At 39.7% G+C, this 18,897-nt stretch overlaps 1 protein-coding gene across 2 annotated transcripts in view; it reads right to left on the minus strand.

The window, feature by feature from the left end:
* Positions 1-18,897, minus strand: part of ppp1r16b (protein phosphatase 1, regulatory subunit 16B) — a 122,127-nt gene that overhangs the window by 71,979 nt on the left and 31,251 nt on the right. Inside the window, exon 2 of one of the 2 annotated variants that reach the window (XM_034680746.1) lies at positions 5,673-5,969. In XM_034680746.1, coding sequence (XP_034536637.1) covers positions 5,673-5,940 — 268 coding nt within the window. In that variant the 5' untranslated portion in view covers positions 5,941-5,969. Of the gene's footprint in view, positions 1-5,672; positions 6,093-18,897 lie in introns of both variants that reach the window. The other variant, XM_034680738.1, reaches the window with a different exon arrangement.

The raw sequence follows: 18,897 nt of genomic DNA on the forward strand, positions 1-18,897 counted from the left end.
GTGCAGCAATACTCCGCCGAAACGCTTGAGAGCAGTGTGGTCTCTCTTATAGTCAGGTTGCCTATTTCCGGCCCTGCTACGTTTTATGCTTGCGTTTTCAAGGTAATTCCGAACGTATGGTGTTCGGAATTTAATTTAGAGCCGATACATGTTGCTGTTTATCATACAACAATGATTACAGGGAGGAATAGAGAGGAGGGATGACAATACAATGCCATTGAGTGGACCAATCACAGGGCTTGCGGTCCGTATTGATTTGACGCATAATTACACTTTGGAGGAGGTGCGCATCAGCTATGTGTGTAGGCCTCTGTGTAGGTTCAGGGGCTTTGCAGACCTATGGTATAGGCTATGGCGTTGTTCCAATGCCGGAGTATAAACCAGGCTTTAGATGGCGTCATGGAATAGCCTACAGTGGCGTCAGACGATACTGTTTTCCTGTGAGTTCTCAATGTTTTGTGATGAGCAGTGTATCTGCTCTGTATGTCAGATTATACATAAAGTGCATTGCAAAGATGGTAAACATAAAGACAAAGTCTCACTCTGAGAAGATAATCACACACTGGAATTCTCACTAACTCTTAATTGTTTATTTGAAACTATTTCAATTTTGAAGTGTTTCAAATTTAGTGAAGATTGTGTCTAAAATTTTAATTTATGTCAGACATGAATCATGCAAAATACAACGGTGATCTTAGAGAGATTCAACAACTACACCTGATTCAGCCTGCATGAGTACTATGCTATGTGTTTATGTAGGACTCTGATTTAAGACTTGATTAGTTGATCTCCATAACGTGCATTTATCTATGTAGATTTATTCATCAAATAATGACATTCCTTCAGGAACTTCAACAGCATCAAATAAAGCTGCAACCCAGAGAAAATACAGATGAAGAGTTTTCCCTTTTACAATCCAAGAAGCAACTTCTCACTTTTTTCCACAGGACTCCTTCAATCGTATGAGTTGTTTGACGACTTCATCAGATAACACAGCAGTGTTAAGAGGAAATGTCAGGTCAGTCCATACTCTCTATGTGTGTGTGTGTGTCACTGTGTGTCTGTGAGTGTGTGTATTGGCTGTCCTTTCTGACCCAGTGGTTGCTCCTCTGCAGGATAGCAGCTCTCTGGAGAGGCGAAAAGGATCAGTCTAGGCAGGGAGACGCACACATAGAGACACTGAGGTGCTTCACCGTAATTTCACAGCCATCAACCCTCATCACAGTGAGAGGGCAGAGGGTTCAGGACGGAGGCAGCTGGAGGGTATAGGAATGGATCCTTTCAAACTAATCCTCTCCAACCTAGTAGTTCTGCACATCATCTTCAGAATATTAGAATTCAGGATGAAAACATCAGAAAATACTGCTTGATTTTCAGAGAATAAGAGAAAGAAAGGACATTTGAAGTGTCAAACAGAGACCATGCATTCATGTAATTTGGCCAATCAGATGAGAACCCTGTGGTGACAAGAAGAACACCTCTGCAATTTGAAATGGTTTATATTCTCTAAACAGAAAACATTTAGCTCCAGTATCAGGCATGAGTACAAAACATTTACAAAAAAGACAATTATCTAACAAAAAATAACTCCCCCTGCTCCTTAACTTACTTCTCATTGCCAATCTTACCAGCAGAGTTCTCAACATGCATTCTGGTTCAGTGCCAAATATCGACTCTTCTTTTTCAAGGTTAATCCGGGCCGAACACAGGCACTAAAACTCAGTAAATAGAAATAACCAATCTTGTCACTTGTAATCTCAGTTTACTATGTAGGTCAAACTATTTCAGGCTGTTAAAAACTCCTCACAGTGTCTTTAAGGTCATAAGGAGACATAAGGGTTCACTTCAGCCTGTTTCATAATCAGGGAAAATGTCCTCAAAGGAGCTTTAAGTGGTAGCACTTTCATAACGTTATATCATCATCCCTGTGACAACAGTGTCGTTACACATGGTAGGTTTATCATATTGGCCAACTGCCTGCTATCTCCTTGTTTCTTGTCCCCTCAAATAAAAGTGTCCTGAGTGTTTCTGTGGTGAGGTGAACACCACAGATTCTTCTGCAACATCAAGAAAAGCTTCTGAATATTCATGCAGTCAAATATATTCATATCTTACTTTTTTGCTTACTGCATCACATGACTGCAAAACACACTGTGCCCTCTGAGGCTTTACTACATCTGCATGTCCTCACGGCCTGATGAGTCGGCTCCCACAGCTCCCAGGGAGGAAGTTATAATGACAGGGATGCTCTAGCCTCAGAGAAGAAAGAGTCACACAGGTTTAAACACAGACACACAAACCTGCATAGTTCACAGATCCATCTTCTGCTCAAAATACAACAAAGCTTATTAAAAAACAGCAAATACCGCATCTATAAAGCATGCATACGAATGAATACACACACACACAGTGTGCTCTCACACACATCCCCTCAGGTCATCCCAGTGATGCTGACTGCACCCATAGAGACGACGCAGGAAACATCTCATTCAATTCCGCCGTTAAGGGATTAAACAGGAGTCAGTGCAGCCGATCCAAACTCTCACTTTATCAAAGCCTGGAGGCCGGCTGAGTCAGCCTCAGGTCAGAGCTGATGTCTGTCTCTGTGTTGATGTTTTCACTTCCTTCCCTCTCTTTTACTTTCTCCACTGGCATGAAAAGAGGCGATATATGGCCCCTTTAATCTCAAAATCCATCTGTAACTTATAACAGCTCTTTTTTGTGTATTGGTCTTTGTTTTTGCAGATGTGGGTCTTGAGTCTAGCTCTGATTTACAGCAACAGAATCAACATGAGTGCACGGTTTCTCTCAGATGCTCAGCTTTCTCCCAATCATGATCGACATTCAGTTTCCTTTTCTACTTTAACATAACCTCCTTTAGAACAACTATAACAGAGAATGCATGCTGTCATATTATATTTCTGTAAAGTAAGCCTGTAGAGTGTGACTAGTGTGCCCGGAGCAGTGTAGCGTGTGGAGTCACGATGCTTGATGGAGCATTTGGGGACCAGAGGGAGCGAGAGAGGAGATTATCAGGCTCCTGAGTTAGCCAGCTGCCACCGGAGCTGTGTGGGCAACACTCTACCCTGTCTCCCTCTCTTTTTATCTTTCTGCCTTTTTCATGGTCACCCTCATTAAACAGCACTCAGAGAGCAGACCTTCCTATGCCCCAGCACCATCAGCAGTGAGGAAAACTGACAAAGTTTTTGCATATCAGTCATGCTCTAACCAGAGCGAGAAAAACTGTGCCCTCAATGTGTCCAATGGTGAACAAAGAGCGATGTTACTTGGCACATTTATAGAGATTTGTATAAACAGCATTAATGTGAACAAAGTCATGATGACAAAACATGATGAATCATATGTTTATGATTCACATTTCACAAATATAAGGATGGGAACTACTTAATTACACGATATGATACGATACGATACGATACGATACGATACAAGTTCAGACAGGAAGACTATAAAAGGAAGACTCCTCCAAAGCACTCTCGCAGAAGTGCTTTGGAGGAGCTGAGGTCTGCTTATTGGCTTAAAATAAATCAGTGCTCCTTAATGCATATGGTTGCCAGTGTTTCCCCTAGGTTTACAGCCTTGGGGGGAGACAGACTTTGCGAATTTTTTAATAATTCATGCAGTCGATCAGATATCGGTATCAGGGTTTAAAAATCGTCAATATTTCACTCTTTTAACACTTTTGCTTTTGTGAAGTGAAATAACCTAGCCTGCAAAAAAGTCGGGGCGGAACTGCCATGCTTGATAAAGAGAGCAGATGAGCATAATGACATCCTGTCATGTAAATAAGATCAATAACATAAGGATATTTAGTCTGTTTAATAAAAGAACAAGTTTAAGACCTGTTCTATAAGAGCGGTAACCCTGAATTACTTCTGCTGTGATCTGGCGCTATATAGAAAATAAAATTTACTGAACTTCCAAGGGGGGCGGGGGCCGCTGTTTGGGGGGGCGCCCCGCCCCCCCAGTATAATGGTAGGGGAAACACTGGTTGCTAAAAGTGTCAAATGAATGAACACGGTCAGCAACAGGTAGGTATTATATTAATGTGTGTAATTCTGCCTTCATTTCATAGTATCACTTTTAGATTGGCCAACTCTGCAGGCTGGAAAAACACTGGTCAATATATTTCCATAAATCATGATTTATTTTCTTTACTGCATTTTTAAACTTGAAGCCCGATGGACTTCAAATGTTGTAGAAAAAGCATTTGGATATGCTGCGAAGGTCAAATATCTTTCACTGAAATAAAAAATTATACACAGCAGTCTACGACTTCCTTTATTCTCTAAACTTGATAAGCAGCAAATGTCTAAAGTCTTGCCTCAGTATAAATATTAATCTGATCTTAACTATGAGGAATGTTTTGCTTACAATTCTTAAAAGATGATGTTAGTGAGTTGTTTTTCATCAACCATCCAAGAATAAGAGCTGTAGCTGCACTGACATTTCCTGGAAGTGTCAGTAATGAGAAAATGCTGCTTCATCAAAGATACCTGATGTTTTTGTTTTAAGAAATCGAAACAGTTATACAATCACAAACAGCTACAACATCCTGGTTCAAAGTCTAAACAGCTCAGCAGACTTTCTGGGGATTTTATAATCACACAGCAGCGTCAAATGCTTTCAACACAACAACACTTCTGTCTTAATGTAACAAAGCAACAGCAGGATCAGCAGCAAAATTGCCAGAACTGAAGAAACTTTTTCTGTTTCAGATTTTTACCCAATGAGTTGACATCCCTCTATCACATGCTGGTTTCATCAGGTCTTTATTTGGGTTACACATGATGGTAAAATCCAGCAGGCACTGCAGCTCTCTCACTCCAGCTGGAGCTCATGTAGGGCACTTCACATCCCATGTGCATATGTGTGCACGTGCATGTGTGTATATGTCATGCAGAGCTGCTACTGCTCAGTGAGAATAAGTGTGGGTACACTTGAGCCTTGCAGCTGCTTCTGTATCAGTAGAAACAAGCAGCAAGACTAAAGACTGTTCAGTAGCAGGGCCAAGGACTCTATTAAACCTTTAAAAAGAGTTTGTTCTTATTTCAAGTTGAAGTGAAGATAAATTAGATGTCATATCTAAATGATAAGCAGCCTGTTATCATCCCTGCATCACTGACACACTGTTAGCACAGCACAGCATCCAGGGACTGTTTGTACTGGAGGAAAACAATTATTATCTCCAAATAGGAGGGGGCCACCAGCCGTAGAAATTTTAATTAAAAGACTGGCAGAGCTTCATCTCACTGTGACAACTCCATTATTTCCTGATGATAAAACAGTTGCATAGCAGAACAAATTCAGCTCGAATGAACTGAGTTGCAGCAGCAGTGTAAGTGTGCCGGCCGTGCTAATCGTTTCCCTGACCTTGGCATTTTGTATCAGGATGAAGTAGCGAGGTGAGGCTGAAATTAGAGTAATCATTCAAATGTGCGGTCACTGAGCTTTGTGCTAGCTCTGACTCTGAGCTGACGAGAGACACCGGCACATATTTTTCTTGTGTTGCCTTGTTACACAGGAACATAAATCTACTGAGGTTACATTCAGTGTGTATATTGCTCACATGTGTTAGAAGCACTTGTGTAGATTGTGTGTTCATAAATCTGTCTGTTTTCTCATTCGCCAGCATCATAAATATCCTTTACCTTCATCTGGGTCATTCCTGGCCGACGCCTCCAGCAGAGCCACGCTGGCAGCGAACGACACACGCCTCTTGCTCTCCGACTGCTGCAGGTTGTTGGCGTTGCGTCCCTTCTTGTCGGCCTTCCTCTTCTTGTTCTGCATCTCCTTCTCGTACACGGCCCATCTCTTCAGCTGCTGGGTTCGCCGCTTCTGGGCCGCCCGCAGCCTCTCTAGACTTGGCACCTTGTCCAGCTGTTGCAGCTCCTGGATCAACTCCAGGTGGTTGGCCATGGCACCAGAACGGGGGGGAGGGAGGAGCACTGGATGGTAGCAGAGAGGAGGGAAGTTGGAGGTGAGAGTGTGACTCTAGCGGGGGCTGCACCTTCGGCCGTGGCCTCCTCCCATCATCACTGTCATCATCATCCTCTTAGCAGGCGGTAAACCTGAGTGAGGAGACGGAGAGGGAGAGAAACTGCTTAAAAAATCTGCCACAAACTTTACAACCTGCAACTATAAACACATCAGCAAATAAAATGTGGATGTAGTTTGAAGCTGCATTAAACTTCTAGTAAATCTCTGGAAAGATGCACAGGGGAAACTTTGACATTTCAAAGCGAGCACTGGTCTGATGCACCACATCAAAGTGCAAAGAGATGCATTTGGTGGCCTAGTTTAAGAGACAGAAGATCAAACCAACCAACCGATACTGAATAAATACTTATTTTTAGCAATTTATTTCCACTCCTTTTCCACCTGAAAGTGTTCCTGTGATTTCAATTTAACGCCAAAAGATGTCGATGAAATATCGTTTCCGTTCTGCCAACAAGGTGAATCGGCAAAGAAAGCAAAATGTCATTTTCATAATCGCTCCACTTTCTTCCATTTACAGGATGCACACTCCAACAAAATGATGCCTTTCAGGGTTCAGGAGAAGCGGACAAATGTTGTTCTCTGAGAATGGAGGTCTACTTTTTCAATTTTTATCTAAATGACTAAAAACATGGGTTGCAGTCTAAATTTTCCATTTACTCTGTGAGCCGCCAAACATCCTCCAACAAGGTTAACCGCTTCCTCTGTGCTACTGGTAGACCCCAGCAGCGTAACGAGACACTGATAGAGAGGAGAGGAAGAAGAAGCAGGGTTTTTTTTGACTTGCTACAGTTACCTTGATAAAGCGCAGCTTTCTTTATTCATGAACAAAAGCCCCTTTTTTTTTCCTTCTAAGAATCGAAACCTTCACCTTCAGCATACTAAAAACAACCCACCTTTGCTTCTTATCCCTTTTAAGACATCCAATGAGAAAGCTGCAAACTTTTTCTTCAGTGAGTCAGTGGAAATCTTTGCAAATTCACTTGAAACGCAGCAACTTTATCAACCATGAGTCTAAAGCAGAAGCTTGTGAACCCAGCTAAGCAGAGGTGTGCTGTACATTGGAAAGAACATCTACGAAGAGACTGAGGTTATTCAGACCACTTCCTTTAAACAGCACTCTTGACAATGCACGGATATTTCATTACCGCAGCAAAAACAAGCTTCTCCTGATAAAAATCTGCTCTTTTCAGTCACTTAGCATGCAAACACATGCACACTCGCACAGAAAATGACACCTCACAGAATTCCCATGAATCTGCATGTTTCAAGTACGGAGCATGTTCTTACCTATTACTTTATAAATGCTGGTAAGTATGTCTTCAGGTCTGCAGCCCTAGCAGTGAGCTTCATCGTCTTATAGAACACAAATCAATGTGTCAGCCAGCAGCCGACCTCATGCTACTATCCTCTGGCGCCTCAACATCTACATAACTGCTAAAAACATGGACAGGAAACATGCAGTATAATCACTTCCGACAGCATCACTCTCTGTCCTCACGTCACCACAGCGGCATGAGTGTGCGTGTGAACAGAGGATGTCCGTTACAACTCGTCTGAAATCGATTCTGAACGACTCTGAAAGGCATTCAGGCGAACAAATGAATCTCTGAGCTGCTGATTTTGACACCTTTAGATGCAAAGCAAACTTTCCAGCACAATGATTTCAGCACTGACATGTACATTTCCTCTAAAACATGATCTCTAAACGAAACTCAGAGTGAGAATCAGGATGATGAGAGTTTGTGTAAAAAGAGGCATGAGCTGTGAATGTCTTAAACGCAGCAAATTGGTTTAAAGCTAATGATTCGTAAAGGCTGGATCAGCATCCAAAGGTTGATCACAAGAGGATTAGCAGCAGGGTTTCAAATTATTTTGGCTGAATTTCAAAGAAAAGCTGTCAGCATTTTTTTTCCCTTGTTAAGGCTTTCAGAGAAGACAGACAGCAGATGCTGAAGAACTGACAGCTTAACAGAGTCTCAGCATGGTGTAATATGCTGTTTTGCATGATGGACTAAATATTTAAGAATTTGTAAGGTGAAGAGAAAAAGTAAGACTAATGTGTCTGAGGGTATTAAGAGGAGTAAGCCTGATTTTCACAACTTTAGGATTCTCAAGACATTTTAATGAGTTTATTTTGAACAAAAAGCCATACAGTATACCTGAGACATAATACAGAACGAAGACAATTGCATAAACAGGGAGGAAAATCACTTTTATAAGGAACATAATATGTTTCTAATGATTGTTCTGCACAGACAAGTATATGAACAAAGAATAATCACCTCAACACAGGCATACAGCAATCACTAGTAACTACACAACTCATGTAACTACTACACATCTCTAATATCCGTCATTGTAAAGGGTAACTAAATATATAATCATAATATTCGAAACAATGATACCTTTATTTCTTGCCATGTCCAATTGCTACAGAGGCTCTTGTTTGTTAAAGTAATAAGTAGTTAAATGGCCAATACATCTTGTTTCTTCAGACTTCAATCATCCAAACCACCAAATAACACAAAACAAAAGTCAATGGCAGAATAAGCTGTTTGCCATTGCCAGAGAAGATTTGGCCAATTTTTCACGGGTGCAGCCCACAGATCTGCTGTTCATCCCACAAATGCATGTTCCTTATAAATGTGGCGCCATTTAAAGGGCAAATAAACAGGCTTTCCAGCAGTATTAGATTTGTTACCAAGAAGCATTGTTACAGCAACAAAATAATTACACAAATTTCCTTACTTTTTGTGCTAAGTTCAAGTTGTGAAAGTGCCACAATTCATCCTCTGAAATTGTCCCTCAAGGTCATAAATACTGTGATATTGTTTGCTCTGTGAGTATCACCTGTTCCAGACACTCTGTTCTCTCTACTAGAAGAACATCCATTAAAGTCCTGACATGAAACAGACCCTTCAGCTCATCTTAATGCACCATCAGAGCTAAACTAGGACACACACCCTGCTGAGGTAATGGACACGGTTTGGATGGTGTGTAAAATACAAATAAAGGTTATGAGCAACAGCACATTCATGTTCACTCGAGCTGTTTTTTAAGCTTAACCTTTAAAAAACTACCACCCTGATTGTTTTACCCATATAATACTTAAAAGTTTACCATGAATAACATAGGCTGAGTTGTAAAGTTTTTACTGCCTTTTTTTATCAGGGGAAAGAAGGTACACTGGCTGAAGTGCAGCCAAAAAGTCAGCCGCCCTTCCAGAGTTTATTGCAGCCGCTTTTATTGAAAGAACTGATTAAATAATAAATGCTGCACAGAGTCAAACACACTCACACATGCACACGCACGCACACACACAGTGGTGGCTATAACTAGAAAACTGCAGCCTAGGTGAGGAATGAAGGGTTGGGGAAAACTTGCTTTTGATTGGCTGCAGAGTGTCTGAAAAATATACCAAATGATTCAACCAACTTTACACAATGCTTTAAAGTTAGGGAATATGTGCAATAATACACTTTAAGGTTGTCTTAGTACATGGAAGTTATTGCTTCAACCTTGTCACTTTTTTTTTATTGACAAGCATACACCTCAGTTTGGTATCACCTACAGGGTTGCAACCAAGGATACCATCTATGTGACCATCATTTTCCAAAGGGCTCCATTGGTTGTTTGGCTCACAGATTGCCAGAAATTGCACTTAAATATTCAGTTTAATGTCATAGAGAATATAAACTAACAAATATTCACATTTAAGGAGCTCGGATGAGATAATTTTCAGTTTTATCTTTGAGAATTAACAGAAGCAAAAATTGATTTCCAAATAGGTTGGGAATTGGTTAAAAAGGTAATGAATCTGATCACATGTGCCAATGCTATAGAATAATACAATGTTACACTATGCTACCATATGCTACACTACGATACAATAAGATATGATACAATACAATACAATACCATACAATTTCATACCATACAGTACAGTACAGTACAATACTCTACCATACCATACTAAACCATACAATATGATACTAAACCATATCATACCAAACCATACAATACAATACAATACAATACTTAACCAAACCAAACCATACCATACCATGCCATACCATACATTACTAAACCATACAATACAATACTAAACCATACCATACCATACCATACTATACTATACCATACCATACCATACAATACAATACAACACAATACTAAACCATACCATACCATACCATTCCATACAATACCACACAGTACAATACTAACCCATACCATACAATACCATACCATACCATACGATTCCATACCATACTACAGGATACCATACCATACTACACCACAGCATACTATACTATATGATACCATATCATACTATAGGTTTAGGGTTACTATAGCATACCATCCGGTACTGTACGATATGACACAGCAATATACAATGCGACACCATGCCGCATACAATACACTACAATACAATATGGTACTGTTTGACACAATACGACAAGACATAATACGAATATAATTAGGCTCAATACACTTTATTATAGTCATATAATAAAGTCTATTTTAGTCATCATAGTAATTAAGTTAAAAAAAATTATCCAAATAATGTGACTTTAATTTACACCAAAGCTGATCTAAAAAAAGGAAACTGAGCAAACTAGCTCCAACAATAACTGACCGTAAACAGCTGACATCTATAAACTTTTAACTTAAACTGCTTCATATTACAGCAGGCTGAGTTTTACAAAGCAACAGTTCCCTCTGATGCACCGTGAGTGATTCCAGGCACGTTGTGTCCCTGTCTTTCTCTCTGTGAGATGCGAGTGCAGCAGGTAAAAGTGAATTAACGTCAGACAGGCTGTGTGACAAACAAGGAACACTGTCCACTCTCCTCTTTAGCTGTCTTTGATGGTCGATGTCATTAGAGCGGGAATATGAAACCCAGAAGCTGCTGCTGATCAAATCAGAGGAATCAAACCAAAGGTAATGGTATTACCCCCTCTCACACACACACAAACATATATAAACACACAGGTAAGTGAAATTATGGCAACAAGCAAAAAAAATAAATAAATAGTGACGAAAACCCTGTTATGGAAGTAAAGTTGCGCTCTGTGCAAGTTTAGATCTCGAAAAATGTTCTGTCAAAAAGTGGATCCATAAAAAATACATATCAACATATCCAAAAAAAAAAAACAGATAATGATCAAAAGGCATAATTTTTATATGGAAAATAAAGACATGGACCCCTCAAAATTAAATATTTGTGGCCTGCTACCCTCTCCCACTTTTACAATTTAAGTTTCAATGCTTGCTATAATTTCTCTAGCAGTTTCCCTTGATTATCTCCTGTTGTAAACTTTATGAAAGAACATCAAACTGATAAAAAAAAATCCTTCATACCAAATGTTACATTCATAGTGAAAATGAACACACTGTATCAGTCGACCCAAAGATCATTTTCCACCAAGTCATACGTTTGCAAACAGAGCAGGAGCCATTGTTATTGTTTATGAACCATTATCCATGCTGAGTATGAGCCAATGAGGAAGTGCTAAAAATTGCAGTTCCTCAGGTGTCCACTTGAGGCTGGCTCAAAAAGTCCCAAAAGTCACATACACACCCATTCAAAAAAAGCCGATCTTTACAGTAGGAATAAACATGTTAACAGCCTGGTACGACAAAGGTTTTGTTTTCTTATCTAATTTTTTAGTTTTTAAAATATTAAGTTACAAGTTTTGCATAATTAGGAGCACAACTGACTTGACTGACAGGAGGACACACTGTAGCTGTTCGTGAGGAGGCCAAAGACCCGCCTTAACTCCGACCCTTTGCCTCTTGCTAGGTCGACCGAAAGTTAGGTTTAGTCAGCATTTCCAATATGGTGACTGCCATCGATAAGCTCCAAAACTCTGTGTCAAAAGTAAATGTGTGACATCACTGAGACTACATCCAAAACTAAAAAATAAATTGGGGGTTGAATTTGGGATACTAAGGTGGAGACCTTTATACAGGTTTCTGTTTTAAAGATCAAAACACAATCAGCAGATGAATTAAAATTAAAATAACAATCACATGCAGCCCCAGGTGCAACCACTGTGTGCCTGTATTATCAGTCTGGTCTAAGAAGAACCTCAGATTGCATCAGCAGCTGTTATCGCTTACCCAGGTCTTCTGGAGCCTTTGACAAGTTCAGCTGATAACACTGACACATCTGTGAGACAGAAATGTTTTGCTTTTTTAACAATCTGTTGAACAAAATGAAGATGCATCACCAGAGATCGATGCTTCTCACTCTGCTGTTCAGTCTTTTTCCCCCAGGAGGCTTTTGCTTATTGGAGAAATCCAGCTGACAGCAGAGGATCCAACTGTATATCCTTTGGATCTCATTTCTTTAAATGCTTAAATTTGAGGAAGACTCGGGCAGTGTTTTTTCTGCCGCTGTGACGCATTCAGTCTAAAAACATCCTTTGGAGGATTTGGTCCCTGAATAGAGACACAGCTTATGACTCAACTTAATGAAAACTAGATTTGATTTGTTACAGGGAACTACATAACATCCCCTCTTTTGGTTTGACTCATCATTCAAAAATCAAACATTCTGTTACCTACGGCTGAGGTTAAGACCTTTTTTTTTTTTTGTGGCTGTCATATTTCAAGTCAAGTCAAGTCAACTTTATTTATATAGCACATTTAAAAAAAAACAGTGTTGGCAAAAGTGCTTTACAAGGTACAAAGTAAAAAGTAAGTACATTTAAACATTTTGATTGACTGCATGAAAACTGAAGTCTCTGACACAAACACAGAAAAATCTGTAAAAACGATCTCACATTTTAAGACTGGTAACCATTTTCCTACAACCTCACAAGCCCCTGAACGCCCCCAAACCACACGAGTGAGACGGACGACAAACTGCTGGGTATCATTGCTCTCTTGATTGGAAACTATCCCCTGAACAAGCATGCAGCGGTTTCACATTCTGCCACCTCACGCTTTTGAAATGCAGAGAAACAGGCGTTCACAGAGAAGTTTCCATCTGACTGTTTGATTGACAAATCGACTGACAGCTCCCTGATGATGATCATTAAACCAAAGCCCAGAGCAGGCCTCATGCTGTCAGGTAGTCAAGTTTCCATAACATCACACCAGGTGAACAAGAAAATGACATTAGCGCAGCATTTTGCCGGTTTTAAGCAGCAGGAGATGGAAGAGAATAAATTATCTGCAGCCCAGAGGGGAGATCGTCTCGCTTATTTTCAGCAGCATGCGAAAAACAGACAATATCAACACCATGCTCTTGATATGATGTCCTAGCAGGAGGCAAAGACGAAGCGTTTGAAGATATGAAAACATGCAGGGAGCTGAGGGAAACTGTGAGCCCTTTGGTGATATCACAGCCAGTCCCCGGGGCCAAAGCAGCAAATCACAGATTGACCTCAATCGGCTCCCGGGCTGCAGATAAGAATGTTACACTGCTCTCACATTTCACAGTTTTCTGAGAAAAGGCAGAGACAAGCTGTTGTACTCACGGTATGAAAAGCAGGTCAGACAATGGACTTCCTTTGGTTTTGGCGGTTCTGCACGGTTTTTGTTTTCATAAATTGCGAGAAGCTTTAATGTGGATGTGAGTTCACTCAGACTCATGAATAAATTATAAGTAGTCCAGGCACAACAACAGACATTGCACTTATCAAGTTTACCTTGCGGCATCAACTAAAAATGACCAATGCAAAAAAAAACATCTGAAACTGATCAGAACAGAACAATAATAGAAAGGTATATTTCAAAAGGGAGAGACATCACTTAAAAAAATACCAAAAAGATATCAGCCCACATGGTCCATAGGAAACATCCTACAGCTAGGCTGGGCTGCTTTGGAGGGACGAGCAACATGATAACTAGATTAAATAAGGGTGTAACCCCAAATGTTCCCTAACCTCCACTTTGCAATACATCATTTTCATCAATGTGATGCTAATCTTGTACGACTACTTCATTGTTTTTGCCTTTGCTCAGTGTGTGGCGACAAAACTTAGGCCGTACATACAGTGTGCAAATTAGGTCTGATTCCGACCAATTTCTACGCCACACAATTGACTTAGTAGGGCAGAATTTCAGCTTGATCGAGTGTTGTTTGCTGTGCAGTGAATGGGGTACAAGAGCCGATAACAGCTATGCAATCACCCATGCAATTTAATGCAAATCAATGCAAGAGCACTACCACATATCATGCTTCTACATTGTCAGTTTTTGTTGACATATCATAAAGGTGATAACTGCACTTTATACTTGTTTTTCAAGTTGTATTTTCCAGCTTCTACTTCAGAGTTTACGGAGGTTTTAAACTTTATTGAAGTCAACATTTAGTCAAAGCTCCATCCTGATCTAACACATACTGTGTTCACACAAATAGTGAGTTTTGGTCGTGCGTCATAAAAGATACACTCCTGCAGTGTGACTTAACTTTCTATCGGGACATTAAATACAATGGCACAGTGTATGCCTGGCCTTATGACTCTATGTGCAGATGTGTAGAGTTCATGAAGGCACAAGTTGTCCCTTTAGGGAATAAAAGGACTGGATGTGTTTATAAAGTCACGTGTTGGCCTCAAAAACATGATATTTTTTATTTTCTCCTTTTCTGCCGAGAATATTTTTTGATTCTCAACAAATCAAATAAAAACGCTTCAAAAAGGACCGTCCTAGCCGAGCTTTGAGAATAAAATTGCTAGCACGGGGCCTTTAACCATTCCCCACTGCTCTAACAGCACAGAGAGGCAGGAGAAAATGTGCAATTTTGAAAATTTCGCCCGTCATTGCTGTCTGACAGGTCATTATGAAGGCTGTGTTGGGTCCAGGTTTTGGGTCATTTGGTTCCATTTTTCTCCTGCTTCACACTGAACGCTGTCCATGTGCCTCAACACTTATGAGAACTGCACAGGCTCTCAAGGACAAATAAAATCATTCAGACTGAATGTTTTATACTCTGCTGATTTTAGAAGCTGCAGCACTAAAATTTGGGATATTTCACAGCAAGGCAAAATGCTAAGCAGGACACTCATGCTCCCAGTGATGGTCTAAAATTTAAAAGAGTGTGTTCAGGGTAATTTATCAGCTTCAGCTCATTAATATATCTCCACATACCTGCAGGATTGAGGTCAGTATAGACCTTCCATCATCATTATGAAGGAGATTTGACAGAGAGGACAATATAGATGATCAGCTCAGTATGTACGATGGCATCGGGGCATAATGTGCCGCACATAACAGAGCTGCACGTTGCATGTAGGGACAAACACTTCTTAATCTGAGCATTTCTGCTGGAAAAATAGTCCCATTTATTTCTTCTACTGATCTACAACCTTTATGTAAATAAATCAACTCAACTCCACTGACAAGCTTTAAAAGGTGATGCAAACACAATTTCTTCAGATGTCATGAAGACCAGTATCAAAGCTCAGCAGAAGTGGATTTCTGCTAAGTTTTTTTAAGTGCTGACAAACTGACAGATGTTTCTCAGAAGCTTTTTCTGACACAGAATACCTCCGCTTCATCCCGCTGTTCATGAAATATGTCACATAAGCAAAGAGGACTTCTTTGTAATGTGCCTATGGTTTCATTCCCACTCGACAGAACTTCTGCAGAGAGATCAGCACACTCAGGCAACATTGAGTCATTTGGTGTGAAAGATCGAGCAGAGAGCAGAAAGACAGAAGGAGAAAAGCCTCACGTTTTAAAAATGGTAGAAAGGGAGAGCAGTTTCCTGATGTTCTGACACTGAGATTCTGATGGATGTTCAACTTGTTCTGCCAGCAAGGGCTTGATGACAGCACGAAGGAGAGAAGGATAAGAGGGAACAGATTGCAAACCTTCCTCTCCTCCATCAGAGTAAGTGTTGAGTGGGTTTATTTGAACATCTTGTGTTGCTCTGTAAACAGTTAAAGCAGATGCTCTTCTGATTTATTCCTGACAAAGCTGTAGCTCAAGGTATGTTTGTTGTGGTGTTTGGCTGCGTTGACTGTTTCAAATCTTTCAAAAATCTGTTGGAGATATTTGAGAATGTAAATGCCTGAGATGTGTGAAGTACAACCTATGACTACAGCCACGCTACGGATGTAAAAATAGGGTTTGAGAATAAAGTTCTAATAAATGAAAGAAAAAGAAAAGGAGAAATGAGAAAATATCTAGAAAAGGTGTCTTACATTTAAGAGAAAAGTGTCCCCAAAAGAGGAAAAAAAGCCACATCAAGGATGAAAAAGCTGTGATTTTGACAATAAAGTTGTAATATTACCCAAAAAAAGTCTTGATATAACAAATATAAACTTTTTTTTTTTTTTACAAGAATAAAGTTGAAAGAGAAAGAGGTCACAAATTTACTTAAAAAGTTGCATTTACAAGAAAATTAAAATTTTGAGAATGAAGTGATAGTATTACCAAAATGAAGTCTTAATTGAATGAGAATAAAGTCATAATATTACAATTCTAATTTATATTATTTTGCAAGAATAATGTTAGCAAAAAAAGTCCTAAATTTGTGAGAAAAAAGTCATAATCTTAGGTGAATAAAGTTGTAATCTTACAAGAGAGAAGTCATAATTACAAGCTTTGATATACCTCTATGTAGAATATAATATTAGTTGTATTTGTGAAGAGCCAGCCACGGCGACCAAACTGTGGTTTGCAGAAACACGCACAGGTTAGCTGTTAGCCTGCTCTTCTTCAGGAGATACTCGCTTTCTTATACAATCGGTTAAGAAACCTGAAGCTAATGAAAACACAACGCTGATCATAATGCTAAAGTGTTGGGTATTCAAGTTAATAATGGAACTCATACTAAAGTAGAACTTCAGATGATGCTCTAAGTTCCTCATTTAAAGGTGACATATCATGCAAAATCGACTTTTTAATGGTTCTCTACCGGAAATATGTGTCCCTGGCATGTCTACAAACCCCCCGAGAATGAAAAAAATCCATTCTGCCCCTGTTTTGATTTCTACACCTTTCTGTAAATGTGTGTGAAACGAGCCGTTTCAGACTTCCATGTTTTTGTTACGTCACAACAATATCCGGTCTGTCAAGGAGTCAGAGATCGGAGCTTGTTCTGCCCAGAGACTGTATAAAATACAACTCAACCCCTCCTCCGTTTTTCATTCCCTGCACACGTGTGCTAACAAGGAGCTTAGGAGGGAGGCATGCTAGTTGTAGGCTGTCTTAATAAACACAAAGGTCGGTTTTACTCCCCACGTCTGCAGATTTGAAGATCTAGTGGATGATTTTTATTTATCATGGAAAAGTGCTAGTGCTAGTTAGCATAGCCACATAGCTACATGTTCGTAGCTGTGTACCAAGACACACGTGGACATACTGACAAATAAAACAACAAGAAACATAATCTGTGACCAATCCCTCAGAAAAGGTCCCGCTGCCTTTCTGCCAGAGGTCGGTTTTACTCCCCATATCTGCAGATTCGAAGATCTAGTGGATGATTTTTATTTATCATGGATAAGTGCTAGCGCTAGTTAGCATAGCCACAAAGCTACATGTTCGTAGCTGTGTACCAAGACACACGTCGACATACTGATAAATAAAACAACAAGAAACACTAAATCTGTGACCAATCGTTCAGAAAGGTCCTGCTGCATGCAGGCGCCTCTCTGTCAGGATCAGATTCTGGATGAGATTCAGAGGGTTGAGGTAACGCGATCTGTTAGCAGCCGTGTATATTCAGCCAACATGTTAACATTAGATCAACGTTCTGGAGAGCCGAGGGCACATCTACTTTCTGAGGGGGTGTGGTCAGAGAGAAAACAGAGTGTTCTGAGGAGGACTGAAGAAGAGGGTTTTTAAGGCATGCCAAAATCTGATTTCAAAGTGTTTTTTTGAGCATAAACTTTAAAGACGTGTTTTGGGGACCTCTTAGACCAATATATATTGATGAAAAAAGCGTGATATGTCACCTTTAAGTGCAGGCAACTGCTCTTCTGATCTTCTTCTATAGTATAAGTAACCAAAAATTATAGTGGCCTTAAATCAAGATGTTTTTTTCTTCTATGACATGACCCTCATACTGTGCTGTATTATTTAAACAATCATTTAATCCTAACTTGAAAATAAAAAGACAAACATTGAATCCAATTTAGAGCGCTGAACTTATAAATAAGCTAGCACGTCAGTTTAATTCAAGTGATTTAAGTCTATCAAAAGATATGCCTGATCAATAAATAAATAAGAAATACCAGATTAAAGAATAATTCTGAGTTTCAATTGTTACACTTGATATAAATTGCACTAAAAGGAAGGGTTTTTTTTTTTTCAGATTTATTTTCATATATCCCACATTATTTGTTCCCTCCAGTTCCTTAGGGTGGCCTCTTCACATGCTGCAGCCTTCATGCCAAAATATCCTCACTGTGAGTCACCTCCTGCACATTTGTTCTTAAATAACAAATGCATTGCTCCTTACAGACTACAGTCATTAAATGTGTTTGTGTTATGTCTGTAATAAAAGGCCTACACTCTTACATTATCTAGGAAAACCCTTCCCTCTATCCAAACAGTCATCCTGAGTTCTGTTAAACTGGTTCATGAGGAGTTGAACAAGTCAACAGAAAGTTAATTCCCCAAGCATGAAGGCAATATAAGGTAAGCAGTCTCCTCTGTTTGGCTCCAAAAATGTAAAAACTGCATTTCAGTCTGTTTAAATTTTCAAGTGGAAGTCGGTCACTTGCGTTTAATGTTTCTCTGCGAGAGCCAGCACAGTGTGAGAGAGAGAATACATTAAAACTAATAGACAGGAAGCTCCAAATCAGGCACAAGATTGCCAAACATCAAAAAAGCTTTCAAATCGATGTTACCTCTAACTCTTCACATCACCTCATGAAAACACTTCCTTTAATCTCATTTATTTCAAGAGGA

Source organism: Notolabrus celidotus, chromosome 1 (genome assembly GCF_009762535.1).
Source record: "Notolabrus celidotus isolate fNotCel1 chromosome 1, fNotCel1.pri, whole genome shotgun sequence".
NCBI lineage: Eukaryota > Metazoa > Chordata > Actinopteri > Labriformes > Labridae > Notolabrus > Notolabrus celidotus.